This window comes from Mauremys reevesii, linkage group 6 (genome assembly GCF_016161935.1).
Source record: "Mauremys reevesii isolate NIE-2019 linkage group 6, ASM1616193v1, whole genome shotgun sequence".
Classification (NCBI taxonomy): Eukaryota; Metazoa; Chordata; order Testudines; family Geoemydidae; genus Mauremys; species Mauremys reevesii.
Window position 1 is genome coordinate 106,504,772 of NC_052628.1, and position 25,529 is coordinate 106,530,300.

The following is a 25,529-nucleotide window of genomic DNA, read 5'->3' on the forward strand; positions in this document are numbered from 1 at the left end:
CCGAGCAGGGGGCGAACCCAGCAGCCGCACCCTGCTGCTTGCCCCGCAGGCCGCACAGTGAGCCCACACAGGCCGCATGCGGCCCAGGGGCTGCATGTTGTGCAGGCCTGCAATTTCCTTTCTCCACTATTTTAGTGAGAAATAGGTAGTAATTCTAAGGGCATTTCTATGCAGCCAGAGACCTGTCCAGCTGTGTAAACAGTATTGCAACTAGTCTTCTAAGGTGAAACAGTTGGAAAAAGGAAGCTATTTCAAGACTTTTTTTTCCTCCAAAGCTGAAGAATGTTAGTTAAAACTGTGTTAACTTTCCTCACAAGAGAAGCACAGAGGTAGGATAATGCCTGAGGTGGTAAACAGAAGGAACCTCACGAACTGGAGAGGTGCAGAGGGTAGAATGATTCCTGAGGTCAGACAGAGGATCTGTACATAGCCATCCCAGAAGAGAATGATCTGACTCGTGCAGGTTCCTCAGACCTAAAAGGTCAATCGTAAACTTGCTAGGAAACTCACAAGTCCAAGGCACCTTGGGATGAACCTCTGATCCCATTCCAGATGAAATCAAAGTTGATCTTGACAGTCCTCAGATCCAAGCCCCTTCCTCAGACTAATACTGCTTCTGAGGTGACAAGGTGAGCATAACCAAGCAGCTCAGAGCCAAGAAGAGAAAGACAGAAGAGGAATCAGCACGTCTGGAAGAATGAAGTGTGAACTCAGAATCATCCCAGGCCCATCCCAGGTCTAAAGCACCACACTCATCTCAGAAGTCAAGGTCAAGGGGCAACAAACCAGCAACAGAATCACTATAGGAAATACATTTTCTTTAGCACTAATGTGGAGAAGGACTAGTTCAGGTGAGTTTTGACACTGCCTCACAGAGAAGGAGTTTCAGGTAGCACTTATATTTGAAGAGGGCAAAAGCATGCACATGCAGAACACCTTTTCAGGGAGTGGCCATCTTAATGACATATGAGACATTAAAATACCACAGTGATAGGGGACATACAACATCCAAGTGCTGGTCTGCCCTAGACACCATCCCATCGCATGATGCGCAACACTTACAACCTGATTTTTGCTCCAAATCTGACAGACTATCAATTAGGGTGGATTTAGATTTGAATGCATACAATCCCACTCACTGGAAATTGACTGAGCAGAACCAGTAACAAAAAGCACGGAGGTGGCTGGAAATGTGTAACAGAGCTGATACTGCACAAACAAGTACGTCTATACCTTTTAAAGATTGTAACTAGACAAACTAGTTTATCCAAAAAAATAAGCTGCTGCAGCAAGATCTTATAACGCTTAGCTAAGGATTGTTGAGCCCATGATACCATATACCCCTCTATCAATATTTGGATTCACAAGGGGGCATACTGCTTCCCAAGAGGGTCTAAAGCGCATCATACTAAGGGCATGTGCAACTCAAAAGTGGGGATCTTGAGAGAGACAATTTTCAAGTGATACCTGGTTCTCAGCTGCAATACAAGAGTGCAACATTAACTAACCTTTTGGGCCAGGGTTGAGGAGGGGGGAAAATGACATATAAAACTACACATACTTCATCATAAATGCTCCCGTTGATATCTGCTCCATAGATCGGTGCCACAAAGGTTAAATTCTTCCAGTATTTACGCTCCAGATCTTCATAATCTATATATCTTGGAGTGCAGTATCTGCAGAGGGAGAATGAAAATAAAGGCAATGTTTCAGAGGATCTCAATTGACAAGTTGTCCTTCACTTTCATGGTTTGGATGTCTCCCAACATCCACGTTACTGATGTGCTCTATACTTGATTTTGCAGACCAAGTACTTTTAGACAAATATATCAGTTTCACACTCTTTTCTCCTTTCACATATTCAACAGTCCTAAACCCATAGGTTTCATAGTAGCAATGCTTTCAAAGTAACACTGGGTAATGTCTTTCACAGTATTTATGTCGCTATTAGTCCTGTGCTACCCAGATAATTTGTTCCTGTCTCAACAGTTGGAAGGAACTTCTGCTGCCTGAGTTTTAGGCCGTTAAGTGTGATTGTTGTCACCCAAGGCTCTTGAAAGAGCCAATACAAAACTACTAGTTGGTGGCCCCATAGTCTCTCTTCATCACCCCCATCCTCCATTTTAGCCTACCGCATTTCCTGGGCTGGTGAAGAGGCACTACTGTTAATAGGCAATATGGTCACCAGTTCCTACCCCTGTACTGTAGGAGCATAGACACAAAAGAGTGTGCAAACACATGCTGGTCCTAGCAGAAGTAGGTCCTGCAGATTATCCCCAACAGGTCCAAAAGGCCAATGTTCTGCCATTTAGTAGCCCTGGCCAGAAGCAAGGGGAGGAATCCCAATGCTCCTGTGGACCTTGCTTTCCTTTCTCCCTCTCCCACATAAAGCTTTTTTGGGAGAGGTGCACCAGTTCTTCCAGGTGCCAGAAATCTTTGGAGGATCTTGTCTTCATCCCTTTGCTTGTCTCAGATGCTAGGGGCATTTTTACATCCTTTTCTGTGGCCTAGGAAGATTATTCTAACTTCCCATCGAGGGAGCATGCTTCTATTGCTATTGCCAAGCAGCCTACTTTCCAAAAACGTTTCCTCAGGGTGTCTGGCCACAGTACTCCCTTATTTAGAAAGTCTTTAGGAAGGGAAATTTGCTTCTATAAATGCAACAACTTGGGAGGGAGAAAGAGTTCCCGATCAACTCTGTAAGGCTTTTCCTTCTGTTCTGACTGCTTGGAAGAAAACTTGGAAGTACAGGAAGCAGGAGGTCATGCAGCTGACACAGCTCCTGTTGAAAAAGATGGAGGAAAAGCCTCATGGTGAACAGACTGTCTCTCAACAAACAGGAGCTGGACCCCAGCAACCCATGAGTAACCTGGACTACAGACCAGGGTTTCTCTTAAATGCAGTTTATCACTCAGACTAGAGCCATTCAACCATGTTAAGATGACATCCACGTTCAGGGCATTCTCATCTGGGGATCCCAAATGAAGAGGAACGCAATTTAGTGTCGCAGAGATATGCCCATAGAAAGGAAGCGGTCCTCCACAGAAACCTGACTTCTTTGAAGAGAGGGAAAATCTTCTTTAAAGAAAGGTTAGGAGCTTCTGCTATTACGTTGTTTAAGAAGAATGCAACAAGCTAAGTGGCTTTGTAAGTACTCCTAACTCATATAGCCTTATTAAATATAACATAGCAATATGATTTTACAGGTAGAGGGATAAAACAACTGTAATTACAAATATTTCTAAAATATTTTCTATTATGGTGTGTGCAGAATTAGGGTTCTGTTGGCACTCGTGAGATATCCTATGCAAGTTCATGGTTACGCATTATTTCACCACTTGTGAGTAAAAGGAACAATCCAAACTATGTCTATAAGACCTTTATACAACTACATGGCATTTTATATGTACATGTTATATTTTATATCCCCCTATGCAGATGTCAGCATATAAAACAAATGATCATAGCAATCTAAACAGATTTCATTATCACCAGGATTTAAAGTATGCTGGATCATAAAGGGTCACAGACACAGGAAATTACGTTTTTAAAAAGTGAGCCTAGTTGCAGAGATGCACTCTTTTAGGACCACCTTGGAGGAAAAGCCTTCTAGTTGGCTGCTTTACCCACTTGTCTGCCTCCTGGGGAAGAGCAGCCAATCAGGGATGCTGCAAGAGGCAGACAGTTATTTCCCTTCTCCTCAGGAGCCGACACTATTCACAGGGGGGCGAGGAGGAAGTGAGCAAAAAGATTGCACCCACTCAGAGCAGTTCAATCAGGGCAGTTCTACTCCCTTTCCTCACCCTCCAAAGAGCAATAAGACAGCTCCTCTGCTCCTTCCCCCGAGGGGCGGCTCTATGTTTTTTGCCGCCCTAAGCATGGCAGTCATGCGGATTCGGCAGTGCGCCTGCAGGCAATCCGCTGGTCACGCAGATTCGGCGTCCCCGCTGCTGAATTGCCACCGAAGCCGCGGGACCAGCAGACCGCCCACAGCCGCGCCGCCAAAAGCCACCTGCTGGCGCCCTCACAGCAGCCGGCAGGCCGCCCCCCGCAGCTTGCCATCCCAGGCATGCGCTTGCTGCACTGGTGCCTGGTGCGCTGCTGCCTGCGCTGGTGCCCCTGCTTCCCCCTCCATGCAGCACCTGGCCTGGGAAGGGTCTCCGTTCCAGCCTCCCTTCCCTCAGGCCTGTGGGAGGGGCTGAAGAATTCCAGGTGCTGCAAGAAGCACAGGTGAGGTGAGGGGCAGAACTGATGTGGGCACTGAAGGGGGTAGTAGAAATATCAGGGTAAAATTGACTTGGGGCATGGTGGGGGCAGAATTTCTGGCAGAAAGGGGACAGAACAGATGTGAAGAGGGGGAGAAAAATTGGTTTGGGGATAAGGGGATGGACAGATGTTGGGGTCAGGGCCGGATTAACTTTTTGTGGGCCTGGCGCCTGGGGAATGATTGTAAAAGGGGCCAAGGGTAAAAGCACAGTGGGGCACGAGCTAGGGTTGGTCTCTGGAGCAAGGGAGGGGTCAGGGGTAAACTGCAAGTGCAGCAGGGCGGGGGAGGGGGTAAACAGGATTTCCCCCGCCCACATAGAGCAGGTACCTACCTGGTTCTAGCCCATTCTCTTTGTGTCTCTCTCTGCACTGAGCTGCCCCTCCTCCCACAGCAGCAGGACAGGTTCTCTTCCAGCCCTCTGGGGTGGGTTTTGGGAGTGGGAGGAGCGGGGGCTAATGTGGTTAACTCCTATAACCGGACATTTAAGTTTCCAGTCAGCACTGCTAACCGGACACTCAGGTCTCGTTTTCTACTGGAGTTTCCAGTCTAAAACTGGATACCTGGCAACAGGGCTGCGAGAAAAGCCTGAGGGGGGGGAGAGGGGCAAGCAATCATTTTTAAAAGTGAGAGGGCTAAGCCTTAACCGGGTGGGGGGGGCGCGCAGTGGTGGGGGGGCTAGGGAGTGGCGAGGAGCTAGTGGGCAGGGCCATGTCTGCTGTACTGCCCAGGTAGATTGGAGACTGTGGGGATCAGCTGACACAGTATCCAGGGCCGGTGCAAGGATATTTTGCACCCTAGGCGAAACTTCCACCTTGAGCCCCCCCGGAGCATCGCTTATTATAAATTTTCAAAAATGAATACAGTGGAGTCACATCCTATCTGGGGGTTAGGTTCTAAGGTCAGCGCATAAGAGGAAAATTGCGTATAGTTAAAGTTACCATAAACTACAGTATACACTAGAACAGGGGTCCTCAACCTACGGCACGCGTGCCAAATGTGGCATGCGAGTTTTTTTGTTTTGTTTTTTTAAATGGCAGGTTGTGGGTCCCAGCCACCTCTGAGCCTGCTGCCAGCCTGGGGTTCCGTTCACTCAGCAGCCAGCCGGGGTCCCAGCCGGTGACTCCACTCAGCCTCCTGCCATTCACCCAGGCCAGAAGGAGGCTGAACAAGGCCAGTGACCGAGACCCTGGCTGGCAAGGAGTCGGCAGCCAGAACCCCAGATCGTCAGTGGGCTGAGCAGGGCCGGCGGCCGGGACCCCGGCTGGTAGGAGCCAGCCCACTGCTGGCCCTGCTCAGCTCGCTGCCAGCTGAGTGAACAGAACCCCAGGCTGGCAGCAGGCTCAGCAGCGGCCAGGACCTACAGCCTGCCGTTAAAAGAAAAAAAAAATTGGCTTGCGTGCCACCTTTGACATGCATGCCATAAGTTGAGGACCCCTGTTCTAGTGTATACTGTACTTTATGGTAATTTTCACTATACGCGATTTTCCTCTTACGCGCTGATCTTAGAACCTAACTCCTGCGTTAGATGTGACTCCACTGTAGTGTTAAAAAAAAAAAATTGGGGGCACTGCTTTTTGGCACCCCTAAATCTTGGCGCCCTAGGCGGTCACCTAGTTCACCTACTGTTTACACTGGCCCTGACAGTATCCCCAGCCCAGGTGACGTGACAGCCAGTGGTGGGTTTAGAGTCAGTGGGGCCCCCCAGCCCTGTGCTCAGCTTCATTTTTGGGGCTCCTCCTTGGGACCCAGCCAAGAAAACGAACACTCTCTCTTATCTCCCTTTACCCCCGTTTTGCATTTTTTTTTCTTTCATCCTCCTCCTATAAGTAATAGGAAGTAAATGAAAATAAAGTGAGGTACCTTGATTGTTCTTGTGGTCTAACTTATTTTTCCACAGACCACTTGAAAAATCATGGAGGGTCTCGATGGACCACTTAATGATCTTTCCAAATATTGTAAAAAGGTGCAGGGTCTGGCCAGGAGCTAGGGTGAGGGAGGGGGCTCAGGGTTGGGGCAGGAGGTTGGGGTGTGGAGTGCTTACGTGGAGCATCTCCTGTTTGGTTCTCAGTATTGGCTTGGGGGGGGTGCAGGAGTCAGGGCTGGGGAGGTGTGAGGGGAGTGCAGGGGTCAGGACAGGGGGCTGGATGTGTGTGGGGGGGTGCAGGGGGCTGGGGGTACATGAGGGGGTGCAGGAATCAGGGCGGGCAGGGGGCTGTGGGTTTGGGCTGGGGTTGTGGGGGTGCCCCAATTCCAGCCCCTTCCCCAAGGCCTCACCCCCGCCTCTTCTCCTCCTCCCCAGAGCTGCAAATATGCTGCGGCTCCCTCCTCTTCCCCCCTCCGGCCAGCAAGCAGCTGATCTGTGGCAGGGAGGGGGTAGGGAACGTAGCACGCTGGGGGGAAAAAGCAGGGGAGGATCCAGGCTGCTGCCAGCAGAGGCTACCATGGAGCCGCAGCAGCCGGCAGCATCAAGCTTCTCTGACCCCACAGGAGAGAGAGGGGGCAGACAAGAGCGGGCTGGGGCCCCTTTCGACCGTGGGTCTGGCGCCAGTGGCGCCCTTGTAAATCCGGTATTGGTTGGGGTGATGACAGACTCTCCATTTTTTTCGGACTACTCTAAGCACTGAGTAGTGCCTTCTACCAAGTCCTAGAAGACGACAAGGCTGGCCTTCAGTAATTAAGTTAGACATAAAAGTCACCTGGTGCCTAAAAAAGGTAAAAATCACAGTGGGACAAAGTTACACATTCTCCTTTCCGAACAGAATACTGAATATACATACTTATCACTGTTGGCCAGTTGCCTGAACTCTTTCACAGTCATTGGCTTTTTCTGAATGTTGTATTGAGTGAAAAGCCCTGATTGACCAGTGACCATCTGCTGAATTGGAGCTGGAATCACTAAATCATCAATGTCATCATAATGTTTTCTTGGCTTCCACTCCTTGGGTGGGATCACCTGAAATGTCAGAGAAGCAATGAACAAATCAGTATAGCTACTGCTCATGTCAAAAATACTTCTGAAGTGGATGAAGAAACAAGTAATTTCATTAAACTGAATACAAAAAAAACTTAGATCTGATTGAAAGATTTAAAGATTTAATTACCGTAAGTTAACAAAAAATCTTGTTGTCCATGAACATTGTGTACAATCTAATTTAAACATAACATCTTCAATGTTTTTTAAAACAAGATAAAAGTACAGAGTTATTTGCTTAATGCCTCTCACCGTCTTCCTATCCGGGTTATTCAGTAAATCTTACAAAGTCTGGTCTATTCACAATCTTTATTCCAATTTAAACTATTTCATATTTTTTAAACCAAATATGTTAAATTGGTACAACCCGTCATGTGGATGCAGATATATTGGGTTGCCTTAAACAGAGTTTATTCCCATAAATGTATGTAATAAAACTAAGTACAAAAACTGTGTGTACACTGCCCCAGTTGATGGCAAAGTTCTGGGGTTTTTTTTGTTTTAGGTTCCCCTGATTCACCCCGTCTGATTCCAAGTTCTGCTATGACTCACAAGCATGCACACCATGTTATTCATAGCCATCAGGAATTTTACAGAAGCCTGAGTTCACCCAAATGGTCTCATACAAGTGTCTTGTTTTAGGGTATCAGGTAGTTTTGAAAAGATGTTTTATATATTATTACAGCCCAAATGGAAATCTCTAAATTCCAAATATTGTCTATTTATCTTTTAATTCACTACTTTGTCAACAAGACATTTTTTAAAACACTGCAATAGCTATTGTTTATATAGAGTTCTTTTTATATAAACTTTTTACATTCGTATTATTGTTGTTATTAAAAGACTGAAGACATTTCCTCCTCTTCCCCCCACCTTTAGTTTTGTCTTTTTATATGCTACAAACATTGGAAGTGTTTGTGCTGCTTACAAAAACTAAACACAGCAAGCATGGCACTGTTAGTTATTTCTTTATATGCGCATTAGCATCAGCAGTGATGCTAACAAAAGTCTTAGATTAGTTTATTGTAGTTAATCTGTATTCCCTCTGATAGCAGGCTGTTTCTTCAAAATGCAAACATTTTAGGGTTATATATAAACAAAAATGCAATAGCCACTTTTATCTTTAAAACACCTTAGTGAGAGTATGGAATTTTAGAATACATCTGGGATCTGGAGATCGTTCAGTGTCTCCAAACAACAACACGGTCAAATTTTAAACCTAACCCACTTGAACATGTCTTTCTGAGACTGAGATGTTTCCATTGTTCACAGTATAAAACTGCACAAACCTAGAACATGTAGGAAACACAAATTTAGACAACCAAAGAAAATGTTTTTAGTAGATAACCATTTCCTGTTAAAGGCATAGTTAATACTTCTAGTTTAATCCTGCACTTCCTACGTGGTTAAAACTCACTTTTTTTTTTTAATTTTGTTAACTTTGATGTGACTTTTGTCCATCTAGGGACTGCAACATTGGGCCCAATGTTTCCTCTTCTTAAAGGAACAAGAGTGTTCAACTGTCTAGTCGCGCAGTTTCCATTAATGTTTTCACACATCTTAAGTTATATGCACAAAAAATCCAACACACTGCTTTGGAAGCAGAGAAGCCATGCGTTCAAAATGTATGCATAAAAATCAAGGATGTGCATAGAGATTTCCGTTTTCATAACTATTAGATATGAACTTGTAGGTTTGGCTCCACAACGTGAATATTAAAAACCAGCATTTGCATTCTTTTAATTCAAAAAGTTAATAGTGTTTTGTTTTTAGCAATATGCAGCATGAAATATTTTTGTGACTAGTGTCCAAAGTATCCTCTTTCAGCAAACTGGAGCACCCTTACTGTTTAATTGTACTACAGCAGTGCTTAGCGAGCCCACCTGAGACTGGGACCTCTGTGCTATGCGATCTCACTGTATTGAGAGACAGTCCCTGCTCCGAAGGCTTTACCATCTAAATAAACATGACAGACAGAAGTTGGGGACAGGGAACAGAGACAGAAATTAAGTGACTTGCCTAAAATAAGTAGTTCAATGGCAGATCTGAGTACAGAACCTAAAAGTCTCTTGACTCTCAGTAAAGTTCCCTTTCCATTAGGTCATACAGCCTCCCCATTAACGTTTAGCAAAACTATCATCTTCCAAATCACAGGTGTCAAATTCATTCCATGGAGAAAGCCAAATTCTACTTTTAACTGTGGTCTATAGCTGTAGGTTGCTCAGTGTTCAAACATAAAAAAAGGATGGACTAAAACAGGGGTGTTCTCAAATTTTTTGGTGGCCTCAGGGTGCGGCCACCAACTCTTGCTGGTGGCCGCGCTGACAATTTTTCCTAAAATACTTAATTAACTTTAGGAAAAACAAATAAATATGCACGTATACATATCCAAATCATTGTTATTTATGTAGGGTTTTTTCCAGATTCAGTAATAAAAATAATTTACAGTTGTCTCTATTCTTTAATGGACCTAAACAGAATAGAAATACAAATATGGCACTGTGCATGTTCTTGTCTTTTTGTTGTTTCTATAGGTTTTTTAAGTTGTGCTCCACCCACCCCATCCCAAGACTTGTTAGTTGGTAAGTCTTCTGCTGTGAAAAGTGATATTTGTATGTTTGTTAATATCACTTTTCACAGCAGACTTACTCAGCCCCGGCAAGCCCTGGCACAAATTAAGCCCTGGTTGGGGGAAGTGGGCAGGGAGGCAGTGGGGTCCAGGGACAATGGTGGAAGTAGTGAACCTGGTGCCTAGAACCAGAGCCTGCCACCGCAAGGACAGAGCTCAAAGCCCCATGGCCAAAGTCTGCCTCACCTACCCTTGGGAAAATGGGGAATTCACCAGCTGCCTGCACCTTCAGCATTTGTGTCTCTGGGGAGAGGGGCCACTGCTTTGTGCCCCCCCCCCAAAATCACAGCCCAAGAGGCTGTGGCCGCAAGAAAAGGCTCTGGAGGCTGCATTTGAGAAACACTGGACTAAAACCAAGACAGTGCAACATTCAGGCTTTATTCCTCCTTTGACATATACTGTGCTCTCTCATCAAGCATTTCCTGAAAGTAGAGTTCTTGCTCCTATACATAATTATAGTATGGCTCTCCTTTTTAGGGTAGCTATCTATCAGAACAGAGGTATACATTTAGGACTACATACTCCCCTCAATCTCCCACTGATTTTAATAATCAGTTTGCAAACAGATCAAAGGTAGAACATGGCCTTTATTTAGTAATTAAACTTTTAGTTACCATTGTGTATTATTTCCTCACTAACTTATCATCACATTCAGCATCACTTATTGGAAAAACAGGCTCACTGTTAGTGTGGCGATCCTATCAGTCCTTTGTGTCTCTTTTCCTAGTTTCTCTCCCCCTCCCCTACTTCTCTCTCTCTCTCCTCCTTTATTACCTCTGCATTTTCTTCCCTAAAGCAACTCACAGCCCCCTCTCTCTGTGAGCATCACTACCCTCCACTTCCTCATCGCATCTGATAAAATGATCAGCAATAATATAGTGCTGACATTTAAAGTGAAACATGCCTCTGCAGCAGGGATGTTTGATCAGACTGTCGGGAGATCCAGAAATAGAACACCTGCATAAGTGGGTCAAGGAAAGGACCAAAAGTCAACGATAGAGGAGAAAGAAATCCAGAGGGAGACTGCCTTTGAAAAGATTCTGTGCGTGATTGAAGAACAGAAGCATGTTGTTCTACAGAATTTGTTAGGGGCCACAAGTACAAAGATGCAGACTTTGGTATTTGTGGGAGAAAAAAAATTGAATTCACTAAGGTGCACACTTGATTCTGAAGGGTGTGCTTGTACTAGAGTCTGCTCTCTAAGGAACAGAAAGTCCTTATGCCAGCTGTGTTCTGGTAAAAGTCCAGTTTTACTGAACAAGAGAGAAGCAGCAAGAAGGTGGGATGTTATAAAGAGGAGATAGCAAAAGGTTGGTTCTGATGTTTGATGTGATGTTACTTGTTAAGACCAAACAGGAGTTCTCCTCATGATTAAGAATATTCTGTACAGCTTTCCCAAGAAATGGGCAAGACTATACGGGGCAAGTATGTTACAGGGTGTGCTGCCCCATTAGTGGGAGCTGTGCCTAATTACCTGACTCTCAGGTGATTGGTTTGAGCTTGGACTGATGGTAGGGTCAGGTGACTAGGCATTGCATAAGGGTAGCTGTGGTTGGCTACCTACAAGAGGGTGTCTTCTCCCTCAAAGAGAGGAAAACCATGGGATGGCTCTCTGGAGAGGGCCAGAGACGGCCTGGGACAGAATCCCAGCTTAGAGAGATATGGGGAGCTGACAGGTAGCATAAGCAAGGGCCTGTTGTCCTGATAAAAGGGTAAAGGGGAGGAAGAAAAAAGTAAGACCCACCTGCAGGGGATGACTCTACCTAGCAGCCAGAGAAAAAGGCTTTGCTGGAGTTATGTGCAGAGATGGGCAGGAGCAAAACCCTGAAGTGGGAATTAGGAGCCCAGGTGAGGCATAATGGACTGGTGAACCTGGAGAAGGGAGCTAGGAGATAGTTTATGTTAATGAACCAGACTCCAGAAAGGGAGAGTAATTCTAAAGCATAAGAGTTGTGGAGTTTTAGTTTCCTGGGGCGGGAAGAAAGGAAACTGAGGCAGCAGTAGGGTCTCACTGGATGAGGTAAGACCCTATTTTAGGGGACAGGGAAGAACAAGTTGATTGTGTCTCATGCTGCTGTCAACCCTCTTCCTCCCTGCATCTGACTCTACATGAAGCCCTCGCAGCATGCAGTAGCCATTGTACTGCAGTTGCTGGCCTGCCCTAGAAGGGACCTATAGTAAAAAAAAAAAAAAAAAAAAATTGTTCCTAAGATACCGTGGGTCTGACCAATCACTACCCCTTGGGGGCAAGAATGAGAAGGCATCTGGGGTGGAGAGGGGAATTCACATTCCTCATAGCATCCCATTCCCAGAGGTGCAGTTTTGAGTTAATAAGAGTAAGAACAGGAAGTTACAGCCGGACTGTAAGTGGATTGTAATAATAAGTGCAGGGTATATGGGGTGAGTTCAAATGGGTAGTACCTCTACATAGTAGACAGCCACACCTGTAAAGGGTAGTTTGCTTACAGATGGTCCTGGTGCCTCACTTAACTCTCATCAGAGACTCCAAGTAGCTGTATGTGTACCACAGGGCCACACCCAGGCCTCAGCTGGCATGCAAAATCTAGTGAGGATAGCTAGTGGCAGCAACCACTAGTGAAGGGTACATCTGGTTCTCCAAGTGCATGCCAAGGACTCCTGGTCAAATGCTTGGAGAACATCAGACCAGAGAAACTGAATGAAGAATGGCAAAGACTTCATTCAATCCCATTGACATTGATTCCTGTCCATCAGCCCAGCAAAGAAGAAGAAAGATCAGTGCATCACTTCCACCAATATGCTGTCTTGTTTTGGGGGACTAAGAGAAATAAAGTCCTGCCTGCATATGTTGGAGTTGCATACCTCGCAACCTTTCAAATGGCTAAAGCAGGACACAGCACCATTCAGGTTTGGCCTGTCTGCCCCTGTGTAGACAGAGACAGAGAGGCAGCGGGGCCAAACATGAGTGGAGCTGCGGCATTGTGTACCAATCACAACACCACTCAGTTTGGGGAAACTCTCAAATAGGTGAGCCTCTTTGGACTCTCCCTCTCTGGGTGGCCCTGAATGCAAGAAATTTTCTGCTTCAAGCAGCAGAGAGCTTTGGAGGTCAAAGCAGGACAGTCAAACCTAGGACTGCTGGGAGGTCTGGGGTTGTTACTTGCAGTATTTCAGAAAAATCCTTTGATTTTTATAAGCAGGTGTTGCAATTAGTGGTAGCAGCTTCAAGATGACAAACACACTTTTGCCTAAGTTTCGTCTCAATGGTCATACAGATGAAACTGGAATCTGTGAGTACTTGATAGACTCTGAGCTGCTGCTCTCTGTGAATGAGTTGACTGGCCTGCATTGTGCAGGAGGTCCATAATGATCATAACTAGATGATCATAATGTTCTCTTCTGACCTTAAAGTCTATGAGTCTGAAGAGAAAGCACCACAGAACACAGCAGTGTTTTTGAATGATGATGCTAAAACTTTTCACCAGAAGCTTCCCAGTGTGAATCATGGATCTTACAGACAATTACACAAACACTTATATGACCTCTAGGAGACATCTGTTTTTGAAATACCGGAGGGAATGACAAGATTGGAGTAAGAGAAAGGGGAACCCCTGCATACTTTATTTGCCTTGAGGAGCCTGTTTAATAGGGCTTTCCCTGCCCCTCACAATCGGTGGGATAGCTTGAGTAAAGCAAAACCATCTGCACTGGATCTGGAACTGGCAAAGCAGAGAGGAACCTATGTCCAATGACAGGACATGAGTGAATCCTGTGTGAGAAGACAGTTTATAAATGGTTTAACAGAGGAACTTTATAACCTGCTGGTGAAGGAAGATAACATACTGGATAAATGTATGGACCATATTATGTGCAGAGTTACAAATGTGGAAGTAGAAGGTGGGATCTCCTTAAAGGTATCAGCTATTAATTCCCAGATCCAGGGTGATTCCTTTATACCAAATGCTACGCTTCAAGAAATGATTGCTAGTAAAGTGGCTAAAAACTTAGAGGAGTCCCAGTGCAAGATATCTGCAGAGATCCCATGGGTCAAATAAGAGCAACAGTCTCCCAAGTTATTCCTAGATCATATGACATTTGCAGGTAACAAGGAGGCAAAGCCCATGGGAGACAGAATTGCCCAAGCAGAGGAAAGCCACACCAGTGAAACCAGAAGTTGCTGACAGAAGCATCCATAGAAGACAATGGAAGAAAGCAATTAAAACATCTATTCTTACAGTATGCTAGTGTGTTCTCCAAGAACAATGGGAAGCTTGGGGGATATGATCCGGTGCGACATCCCTTAAGCAAAGGGCTGTTCCTGTGAGGCAAATCCTAAAGGATGCTAAATTGCATGCTAGAGGATGTCCTGCTTGGACCATCTATATTACCTTGGCCATCCCCAATTATAATTGTGAAAAAGCCCAGTGAAGACTTAAGAATATTTATTGAATACAAGAGATATAACTAAAAAGTTCAAGATAGATACCCACTTCTCCACATAGCAATAAAATGTCAGAAGCAAAATATTTAGATTATTTCCCATGTATCCATGAAACATGGGAGGAACATCTGGTAGGAATGGAAAAGATTCTACAGCTTTATAAGAAGTTAGGGTTTACACTTGCAAGAAATCATTTTCAGTATGCAAAGAGTCACATTGCATGCCTGGACATATAGTCAGTGAGGATACATTGGAGCTCCAACCCCAGAAATTGAAAATTAAAAAGAAATTGATGGTTCCTATAAATGTGGACGAAATACAGTGGTTTGTAGACCTCTGCAGATTCTATAGGAGACCTGTACAAATCTTCCCAGAACAGGCAGTGCCATTATACCAGCGAACTAAGAGCAACTTTGTCTGGACAGAGGAGCACCAAAAAGTCACTGAAGAAAAGACTGCAAAACCATGCTGTGTTTGAATTCCCAGACTCGTGCTGTCCATTTGTGATAATCTGTGATGGTTTGTGGTCAGATTTGCATTTGAACAAATTGATTAGCTCAGTAGGCAGAGGCTGGTGGCCTTTGGAAGTCAAAAATTAAGTGAGAGGGAAAACAAAAATTCAGCAACAGTACTGGAATTTCTGGCTATTGTGAAGGCCCTTGGGGCCTATCATCCATATTTACTAGGTTCAGAATTCATAGTTCACCATAAACATGGAAAGTAATATATGGTTGCGAATGCTCTCACCTGGATGACGACAGTGAGAATAGACTCAGACTGATCGTGTGATGACATCTGGCAAGAACAGTTTAAGGACCCTGAGTTATTTTGGTGTGCTAAAAGATCTACCAAATGAGATTCAGACTGGAGAGGTTCAAAGCAGTTCAGGAACAATTAACATTGATCCAGCTACCCATTTGCTGGTGTATGATTTTCCAGGTCTATCAGGGTTGTCTTGCCAGCAAGTTTGCAGAGAGCAGTGCTGGAGTGTCTTCATGACATCAAAGCAGCAGGCTGCCTGGGGTAAGAAAAGACTCTGAACCAGGTACTAGATTTTTTGGGGGCTGCAGATGTTAAAGATTTGGTACTTTCCCATCTTACCTGTCACAAGACCGCACCAGCAAGGAGAGGCAGAACTCCTTTTAGGGGATATGCCCCTATCTAGTAAGCCTTGGGAGTTCATGATTGTCTTGGAAGGACCACAACCAGAAACACCAGTTGAAATCGATATTTGCCGATAATGTATGACACCATGTAAAAGTATGTTGTGGCAGAGCCACTGAAGGATAAAAGTCCTGAGGCAGTTACAGCTGCATTGATGAAACACGTAATGTTGCAAATTGCCCCCCCCCCCCGCCTTAGCTGCCTTTCAATGATCAGGGAAGGAATTTCAATCCCTGTTATTACATGAGGTTTGCTGACAACTCCAGATAACATATCTAAAATGAGGTCTGGGGTTACCCACCCTGCAGGTAGTGGAAGAATGGAGAGAGTAAACAGCACCACTGGTTCCATGCTCATACTCTTAGCGAAGACCAATGAGACCGAGATATGAGGACACTTCTTGTCTCTGCATATAACGCCAGCTGACACTCAACTATTCACCACTCTCTCAGATTATTTTTGGACTCACAAACCCATGCTTGCATAAGACTTGATGTTCAGCAAGAAATGGCCAGACCTCCTGCACCTACACAGGCAGAGTCTTATAACAGTGACCTGAGCACAGCATTTCAGAAGGTGGAGGAACAGATGAGCCAGAAGGAACCATGACAAGCACAAGGTGCCAGGAAAAAGTGATCATGTGCCCATCTAGGAAGGAAAAAGCATATGGTAATGCACCAAGAAAAATCCACCAGGAAAAAGAAAAGAAAAAAGAAAAAAAAACCACACACACGCTCAAATGTCCTCCTTTTCAGGGGGACCTTACAAAATACTTAGGAAAATAAACAGTTTATCCTTGCCGATATGAAAAGTGAGAGCTTGCCCCTTTGTAGTACACGGAGAATTGATGCACAGATTTATTGAAAGAAAGGGGAGGGCAAACAATGAGGTTATTCAACAACCTCAGAGGAGGATTTGGAAATTCACCAGCAGATTCCTATAACTTGTAATGCGTAACTGGTTGTGGAGGAGTATGTCCTCAAGACTTCACCACACTGCAGTCTTTAAAAGACTGTCTACATCCACCAGATATGCCTAACCTGGAGAATATGAACTCTATACATGCCGATAATCTCTGGATTCATTTACAAGTGACATCTCCATGACTGAATACATGACTTGAGGAGGCAGACTAACAGGGAAACCTGTGAGGATTGCAGACTACCTGGATTCCTAGGAATTACAATGATAATAAAACTTTAGTTATTGTTTTCAAACTCTTATTAAACCAAAAGAGGGAGTTATAATGATCAGTGCAGACAGCACCTTCACCAATAGATGGTGCTGAATCTTTATTTTACTGTGGTTATCTTGTTTTGATATTATGTTAACCTGGTGTGCGGGGCTTAGAAGGAAGTTAAATACTGCCTGTGTGTGCTGATAGTCTTACTTGCAATGTTCCAATAAATCCTTCAATTTCTATAAGCGGGTATTACAATATTTGTAAATTTGTCACAATTTATGGCAGGAGCCTCAAAACAGACAGCTCCCAGAAATTAGAGAGATCTGGGAGGTGACTGATGGACCTTATTAGCCTACAAGAAGGGGAGACCTTAACTCTTCATACTCTCAAATATCCCTTAAGTGTACCTTTATTCCTGCTTGTGGGGGAAGGGTGAGAATATTTGGAAGTGGCCTGTATCCTGGATGTTAAGCTGAAGGGGGCCTACACTGAATATTGGTTATTTGTAGGGCTCTACCAAATTCGTGACCAGGAGAAAAAACCAAAACATGTCACGGACCATGAAATCTGGCCGTTTGTGTGCTTTTACTCTTACTATACAGGTTTCACGGGAGAGACCAGCATTTCTCAAATTGGGGATCCTGACTCAAAAGGGAGTTGCAGGAGGGTCACAAGGTTATTTTAGGGGGGTAGCAGTATTGCCGCCCTTACTGCTGCGCTGCTTTCAGAGCTGGGTGGCTGGAGAGTGGCAGCTGTTGGCAGGTGCCCAGCTCTAAAGGCAGCGCCCTGCCAGCAGCAGTATAGAAGTAAGGGTGGCAAAACCATACCATGCCACTCTTACTTCTGTGCTGCTGCCTTCAGAGCTGGGCAGTTGGAGAGTGGCAACCGCTGACATAGGGCCCAGCTCTCCAGGCAGCAGCGCAGAAGTAAGGGTGGCAATACCATACCATGCCATCCTTACTTCTGCGCTGCTGCTAGCAGCGGCTCTGGAATGACATACAAAGAGAGATTTGAGGTGTGTTCAAAAAACTCTGGAGACTATCAGATGAACAAAGTTGAGCTGGAAAATATATCCTTACAACTTATTTTAAATGGGGGAGAGAACGCAAGAGAGTGCATGCATGCGTGTGCGCGCAAGGAAGGAGTGACATGTAAGAGTGGAAAAGCCAGGGAACATAATGTACTGCCACTTCATTCTATGTGTATTGTTTTTTCTGTAAGTAAACTGCACCAGCGCCATCTTGCCAACAAACAATTGAGGTATAAAACACACCCCTGGAACATTAAATTTCAAATAAACTCATTTACAGTGTGCAAATATCCCAGTCCCTGACTAGTGTGACCATCAGAGAAAATCCTACTCCCACTGGAGGCAACTGGAGTTTTTCCAATGACTTCAACAGATGCAAGATCAGACACCCCCCCTCCCAAATACTGTTAGCAGGTACCTTATAATATTTATATTAAGATCGCAGGACAGTTTCCATTCTAATCCATTGTTTGCTCATATCCATAACGTTGTTAAACCACCCTTTTGGGTCTGAAATTTTCTATGCTTAGTATCTGTCCCATTTTTGAGCAAAATAATACCACCACCTAGCACTTATATTGCATTCTTCATCAGCAGAGCTCCAAATGCTTCACAGTCTTTTTAATGTACCTTATCCTCACAATACCTCTGTGAGGTAGGGAAATATTAATTCTCCCCATTTTTACAGATAGGGAAGTAGGACACAGATAGGGAAGTGGGGCACACAGGATCTTGCCCAAGATCACACAGGAAGTCTGTAGAGGAGCTGGGGAAATGAACCAGGTCTCTCAAAATCTAAGCTAGGGCCCCAATCACTAGACCATCCTTTCTCTCAAAACAGTTCAAACATTTCTATGTGAAAGGAGAGTGAGGGGGGAAAAATGCACTTTCCCCCATAATAAAAAAAAATAAATCTGACTTTTTGGAACAGGGCTATAAATGGCTGAAGTTTGAAAATGGAACTTTGACATGGAGACATTCCTTGCTGAGGGAAGGAATAAATGGCCTTCTATGGAAGGAAATTGGTTTTGATTTGTATTTAAGTAAATTTCAAAAAAGAGTCTTGCTTGACAATTTAGACGTTTTAACAGGTAATACTGTGTAGGGGTGGGGGGGTGAGTCCTAAAGCTTGTCTGCTTCTCTCCCAAGCCCTGCAAAGCACTGTAGCTCTGAACCACAAACTGGCATTTAAATTAGATAGCAATGTGGACTCCCTACCCATGTTCAATGATAGTCTGCAACTACGCTTCATTACATCATGGCAAATAAGAGAAACAACATAGTGATGACAACCCAGTGTTCAACTCCTGCCCCTCCACCTTATTCATCATTTTTGTATGCACAGATGCACTTTCGGCTAATGTAAAAACTAGAGGATACAGTATATACACCCCCTCTAACCTGCATCATACTCTTCAAGATATTGATATTCTACCTGGATACCATTTACATGTAGATAAAATGCTTTGGTACATTCAGAAGCTGAAAAACAAAACAAAACAAACCACAAGTCTTATTTTTAAATCATTCATACACATTAAAAAAAGACTACATTTTTTTTTAATTATATTGCTGTGGGCCAAGATCTTTCAAAACCAATACAATGTTCACAGACAAGTTATAAATCTATGAAATAGGGCATCTTAATAGATACATTGACTGTCACTCGTTCTCAAATGACAGTCACAGCATGCTACATTTTATGTTATTTATGTAGTTTTTGCCTTCCAGTCAAAGAGTGAATATTCAGATCAGATATATTTAATTTTAGTAAATAAAAGTGACACTTGCAATCCACATCCTATTATTACTGGGTACCTCAACTCTCCAGCCAGAGCCACTGTGAGGATTTCAGTGTGGGCTCCCACAGTTAATTGTAACCTTCACTGCTTATGAGCTGTACACAGATTGTCTCTTCTGGAGCCTCGTCTTACCCAGCCAGGTAGGCTTGAACTACTATCTGGCTGCACCCAGAATCTACAAGTCCTTGTATTCCCTTCCCTTTTACTCAGACTGGTACTGCCAATTTGTGGGGCGTTTTATTCATGAGCATGTGTCTCTACAGTCCAGCCTGAGGCATACTGAGACTCCATGAGGGGGCAGTCTTTCCTTATATGTCTTTGCTGCCCACAGGAGTTAACAGGTCACTGGGCTGGCCTCGGGGGGCATCTTTCTTTGTTGGAGGCAGATTTGGTCACCGGATGGCACTAGAATCTCCCTGAGGAACCTGTTTCAGATGACTGATGTCTAGGACAGATGCTCGAGCAGAGCTCGCCCTATCCCTATCCCTATCCCATTGTTCTGATTGAGCAGGCAGCCTGGCACTCCCGAAGGGAACTTCTAAATGTGGCTCCTCACAAGCAGGTGTTACAGCTTAGTGTCATGTCTCATGCCTCCCTTTCATCGGTCAGATGGGACCAAAAACCCATCTTGAACAATATTAACATACAGGTGAGCTGGTCTGTTTCCAGTTATGAATTTGTCAGTGCTCAGCTGATGCCTACAGCCTTGGCAAGAGTGGACACCTGGTTTACCAGTGTCAAAGATGCATCTCTTCATTGATATCTAAATAGTCTAAGTAGCAGCTTTCCCTTGCTTGGTGTCCTTGGCCTGTTCTTGGTCCTGGCTGTGATAGGCTGACTGCCTTCCCCATCAAATATAATGCCAATATCAAAGCCCAGCCCTTGGGGGCCACTGAGAGACTATCTTCTCAAAGATTCATCCTGTACAGATTCATCCACCACTCTAAGGATGCTAGAACCTAAACAGATGCATGAACCAGCATGTCCAGAAGCTGTCTGTTTCGTCGACAGACAAACTTCAACCAGCTTTGTATCCACCTAAGATGAAGTCTGGCAGGCTGAGTAACATACGTGCTGGATGCCATGTGTCCCAACAGCCTCACATTAGCCCTCACTGCTGTCCTGAGGTTGGTTTTTAGACTTGTGCAGAGGTTCAAAACGGACCAGAACTTTTCTTGAAGCAGGTAGGTTGTTGCAGTCATAGAATCAAGAATGGCCCCAATAAACTTGATTCTTTTCATTGGTGACAAAATCAACTGCTCTGTTTTATTTTTAGACCCAGCCGAGCAAATAGGGATTGAATTTGGTGGATGTGGTCCATCACCTGTTGGCTGAACTGGCCCCAAACCAGAAGCAAGAGACACCATCCTGAATTTTATCTTCCTGATAAAAGTGCTTAACTTTCTTAAGCCCAAGATAGGCCTCAAACTCTCTCTGGGTATGATGAAATATCAGGAGTAGAACTCCCTTCTCCTGTGCAGTAAAGGCACCTCCTCTCTAGCTCCAAGATTTAAAAGATACTGTACCTCCTGAAGCAGTGTGGTCTCAGGAAAGCAGTTCCTGAACAAGGACAGGGAACGTGGGTAGGGCAAGGACCAGAGTTGAATGGTGTAACCCAGTCCCACAGTGTCAAACTCACTGGACTATAGTTATGGAGTTCCAGACACCGAGGAAGTGAAACAACTGGTTCCCAAAGAGGGGGCACAAGATGGGAAGATTCTCAAAAACTGTCACTCTGCTCTTGACAAAGCCGTCAAAACTGCTGCTTTGAAGTATAGGGGCCTGGATGGCAAGAACCCACAGAAGGTATAGGTGAAAACGTCTCTTGGGAAACTTGGCAGCTGCTGCCATATATGTGCATTTGAGGCCTATAATGACTTCTTGGAGCTGGGGGACATTGTTGGGAACAAAGTGTTGCTCTGGAGTCTTCAAGTGAGTGCAATCCCTCATCCTTTTTGTCTGTGAATAAGTTGCAGCCCTCAAGTGGTAATTCTTCCGCCATGTTTTGTACCTCTCTAGAGATGCCAGATGCATGGTGGCAGAATAATTTACCGCATAGTGATGACTGTTGCAATCCACCTGGAGTTGTATCTGCCAAGTCAAGAGCTGCTGTAAAGAAATGCCAGCAACCAGGAGACCCTCTGTAACTAGGGAGTTAAACACATTTCTCAAGTCCTGAGGAAGCTTTTGTGAGAATTTTGCCTTGGAGTCCAAATAAATAAAGTCATATTTCAACAAGAGTGCCTGATAGTTCAAAATAAGCAAGGCCTCAGGCATCAATCCGGTGATTTCTGTACATTAATGCAGTACTTAGGCACCTCCCAAGAACAAAAGAAAACTTCCCCACTGATAAGCTGGGAAAAGGGATCATGAGCTTGAGGCATCACAGAGGAGCTCAAAATTGTAACCACAGGCAGTGAGAGATGGATCAGTGTGGCCCTTCCCTTTTTGCCCTCAATTCAAGGCACAAGGATGTGCAGAGCACATGCACCACCCCAATGGGTACTGCTAGCTAAAGGTCTCTGACTCGCATACTCTGGGTTCATACACATCTGAAGTAGAAAATATATTATGTGCACAATCATTTAAAAGAACACAAAATGACACAGCTTGCTCTTAATCTCTGTTCTTCCACCCTCTCCGCTCATTTCAATTATGTCAGTCCTGCTTCTCAGGGCTCCCTCTATTTTTCAGCAGGCTATTTTAATGTTGAAAAGCACAGAACTCTCTCCATCCCTCAAAAAAAAGAGCTGGATAAGCAGAGAAAGGCATTTTAATATGTCACATGTAAAATGGGTCACCAGCATTTCCTACTGTGGTTCCAGAGTGAGGTCCAAAGTCTGAATGGGAGTAAATGAGGCCGGGAAAGAATCTGGGCAAGAAATAAACAGAACTGATACCTGGGACCATATTTCTTATCACATAATGTGCTTGACTGATCAAAGCTCACAATCTCTCCATTATTATGGTAGGATATTTTCTTAAATGCAGAACATCTGAACTCAGGGGGCCACTACCATATTAAAATTAATAAAGGATCTCAGTGTCATCACTCCCTTCCCTGAAGCAGTCAAAGAAATGAAAACGAGAGATCAGCAAAGTCTGCTGCCTATAATCCTAATTTCAGTGCAAAATTAAAAACAGTTCATACTGAGTTTGTGTGTCTTGAAAGAAAATGTGTAATATTTTCAGAAACAGAGACTCTTTTCTTATAGCTAACATGAGAAAAGTTGTCTGTATTCAGCATGCTGTCAGCTGCTGCTATCTTTGTAACAGATCCTAGAACTGAAAGTCATAAATTACTGACATTCTCCCTGATCCCCAGTCCACAAACACAGAACACTCCTGTCTCAGGTGTCTTTAATCTGTTAATTTTCTTTGTTTGTTACATTAGCTCACCAGTTCCAGATCTCATTAGCTTTCTCCTGTTACACACCTCCAGCCGCACCACAACCTCAGTGTCTGCAGTCTCCCGGTGTGACACCTCCCTCCTGAGAGCCACTACAGAGGTTACTCTAATGACTGTCACTAAATACACAACCTAGCTATCAGACATAACATTAATCTAAATGTAACACAGAGTAAAACATTTCAATGAGAAAAATATTTACCCAGGGAAGCAAGGATTATGTTTAGAGCAGAATCAAAACAGAAAAAGTCGTTATCTCCTGATAGGTTTTAGCAAGTGACTTACGCTTTCATTTAATGTCATTAAGAATATTAACTAAGTATTTTAACACAGAAACTGATACTGTAAACAGCTCAGTTTTATTTACAGTTGAAAGGCAAAGAGAGTTTGACCTTCTGTTTTTAAAATATTTTTTCACTCTTTAGAAATTCTTCACTGAAAATAGAAAAACTACCCCAATCAGCCTGCCCAAAAACTGAATGAGGAGTGCAATCACCACTAAACCCCAGTACCTTCTTGCTCCCTGATGGGGACCGAAAGCATTGACAAGGCAGTACAAAGCACATTGAGGAAAGAGGGCACCTTCCTTCACTCTAGTAACCAGGCCTTGCCTTCACTGTGAGAGAGGCAATGAAAGGCCTCAGAAAACTCTGCATCCATCCATGGTGATTGGAAGAAAGATCACCATAATGTGGCTCCTTTGAGGGTGGGAAAAAGTAGGTGGCCTCATGGCGACAAGAAGAGTTTAACATACCCCTGGACATTCTACCATCAGCAAACCTAAGATGCTGAGATTTTGGGGATCAAGGAAGCAAGTCAATATACTGAACAATCCACAACAAGTTGCACTATCCCTTCACTCTCTGCTAGCTCAATTACCGTTAATCAGAAAGGGACCAAAACATAGACGCTTCCTGTTCTCCAGCCATCTTCGGACTTGATTCTGCAAGGTGTTGAATGCTCTGACTTTGGTCCATCAAAGCACTGAAACACATGCTTAATGTTAAGCATATAAGCAGTCCAATTGCAGTGACTAGTACCATGCAGCAAACCCTCAAAGAGTAGGTCCCCATTTGTTTCAGAACAGAATGAGCACAGAAGGTGGTGGGAACAACATAACATCAGTGTGTGCTTTTATGTCACATACTTATCTATGTCTGTTATGAATGAGTTGCCCAATCTAGTAATTGGAATTTTTTTTTTTAAACGAAAAGTTTCTAGCCTTCATGCTTACAAAGAAAAGTTTGGAGATGCGACTAAAGTGTATCCTCAAGGCTCAAAACACAGAAAGCAAATAAGAACCCAAAGTTTGTTATTTTTTCTTTATAAATCTCATTTTAAGCCATTCTGATGATTTTTGAATGTTCTGGGTTTGCAACACAGGATTGGAGACCCCGTGATTAAGGTAGCTGTTCCTAGTGACTACTCTGAATGACCGAACTGAGATTCCCAAATCTGCATGTGCATGGTTGTGTTTCCTCCCATATGATCCTCACACTGCAGGACTACATAAGAGAAACAGGACTAATGTATATAGCAGAGATAAGAGCATATTCACCATGTAAATAAATAAGTTACACCAAACTGAAGTTGTGACAATGTCTCTCCATTAATGGAAACTGACTAGCTACAAGGCCCTGAATCAACTATTGCTCAGCCAAGAGGCAATGCTACAGTAGCTTTTGCATGGTTTCCATGTCTTACTTTTGTCAACCAGGGGGTAGGATGATTACAATTTAAAAAAAAAAAAAGCAACAATTTGAAATCCTTTGATGGCCCAGATGCTGAAACACTTAAGAATGTGCTTCATTTTATTCATAAGTTGACCCACTGAGTTCAGTAAAATGATTCAAGTCAGTAAAGTTACACTAGGGTGACTAGATGTCCCGATTTTATAGGGACAGTCCCAATTTTGGGGTCTTTTTCTTATATAGGCTCCTATTGCCCCCCAACCCCTGTCCCAATTTTTCACATTTGCTCTCTGGTCACCCTAAGTTACACATACCTTTAAGTGTTTGCATGGTGGATTCCTATGTTTGGAATACTGGATCCCCTCATTTATAGTTTGGGCTGCACTCCTAAGCATTAACAGTCAGCCTCAAACAGAGATTTTCTTTTCACATTCCATGTGATGAAAATAGCAAAACCCAATAATTTGAGAGTATGTGGCAGACAACAAACATTTTATTTTTTCTTTGTTTACAGGCAACGTGAGCTATTCCATTTAACTCTCGTTAAAGAGTGACATATCAACAGCTATCACAGGAGAACCATTTGAAAAATTATTAAAATTTAACAGTTTTGCAAAAGGCAAATGTTTATGAAAATAGTTGTTTTTTTTATGTAAAAGATGTTTACCTTTGCAAGTCCAGCACGATGAGCACCTTTTGATTCCATGTACGCTAAGTATTTGTTGAACTCCCTGAATTCATCCATTGAAGGCCTAAAGGTCATAATTTTGCAGCTTGGGTTTGGAGGACTGTCCGAGACTACAGCTGCCATTGTGGCTCAATATCAGCCCTGCTAAAAATTAAACAAGTTATTAATAAGTATAATGTATACTGTAATGAAAAATCCTTCAAGGAAAATAGTCTCCAAAAACATATCAGTATATCTGCTTCTCCCTGGAATGAACACTTTTGAAATGCTATCTC

The 25,529-nt window shown here is 43.9% G+C and overlaps 1 protein-coding gene across 8 annotated transcripts in view; it reads right to left on the reverse strand.

The window, feature by feature from the left end:
* KDM4C (lysine demethylase 4C) overlaps positions 1–25,529 on the reverse strand; it is a 415,762-nt gene that overhangs the window by 354,092 nt on the left and 36,141 nt on the right. For 6 of the 8 annotated variants that reach the window (XM_039544301.1, XM_039544305.1, XM_039544308.1 and 3 more), the window contains exons 2-4: positions 25,234–25,398; positions 7,045–7,220; positions 1,562–1,676 (exon numbers count right to left, since the gene is read on the reverse strand). In XM_039544301.1, coding sequence (XP_039400235.1) covers positions 1,562–1,676; positions 7,045–7,220; positions 25,234–25,377 — 435 coding nt within the window. In that variant the 5' untranslated portion in view covers positions 25,378–25,398. Of the gene's footprint in view, positions 1–1,561; positions 1,677–7,044; positions 7,221–9,121; positions 9,144–25,233; positions 25,399–25,529 lie in introns of those variants that run through there. The other 2 variants (XM_039544302.1, XM_039544303.1) reach the window with 2 other exon arrangements.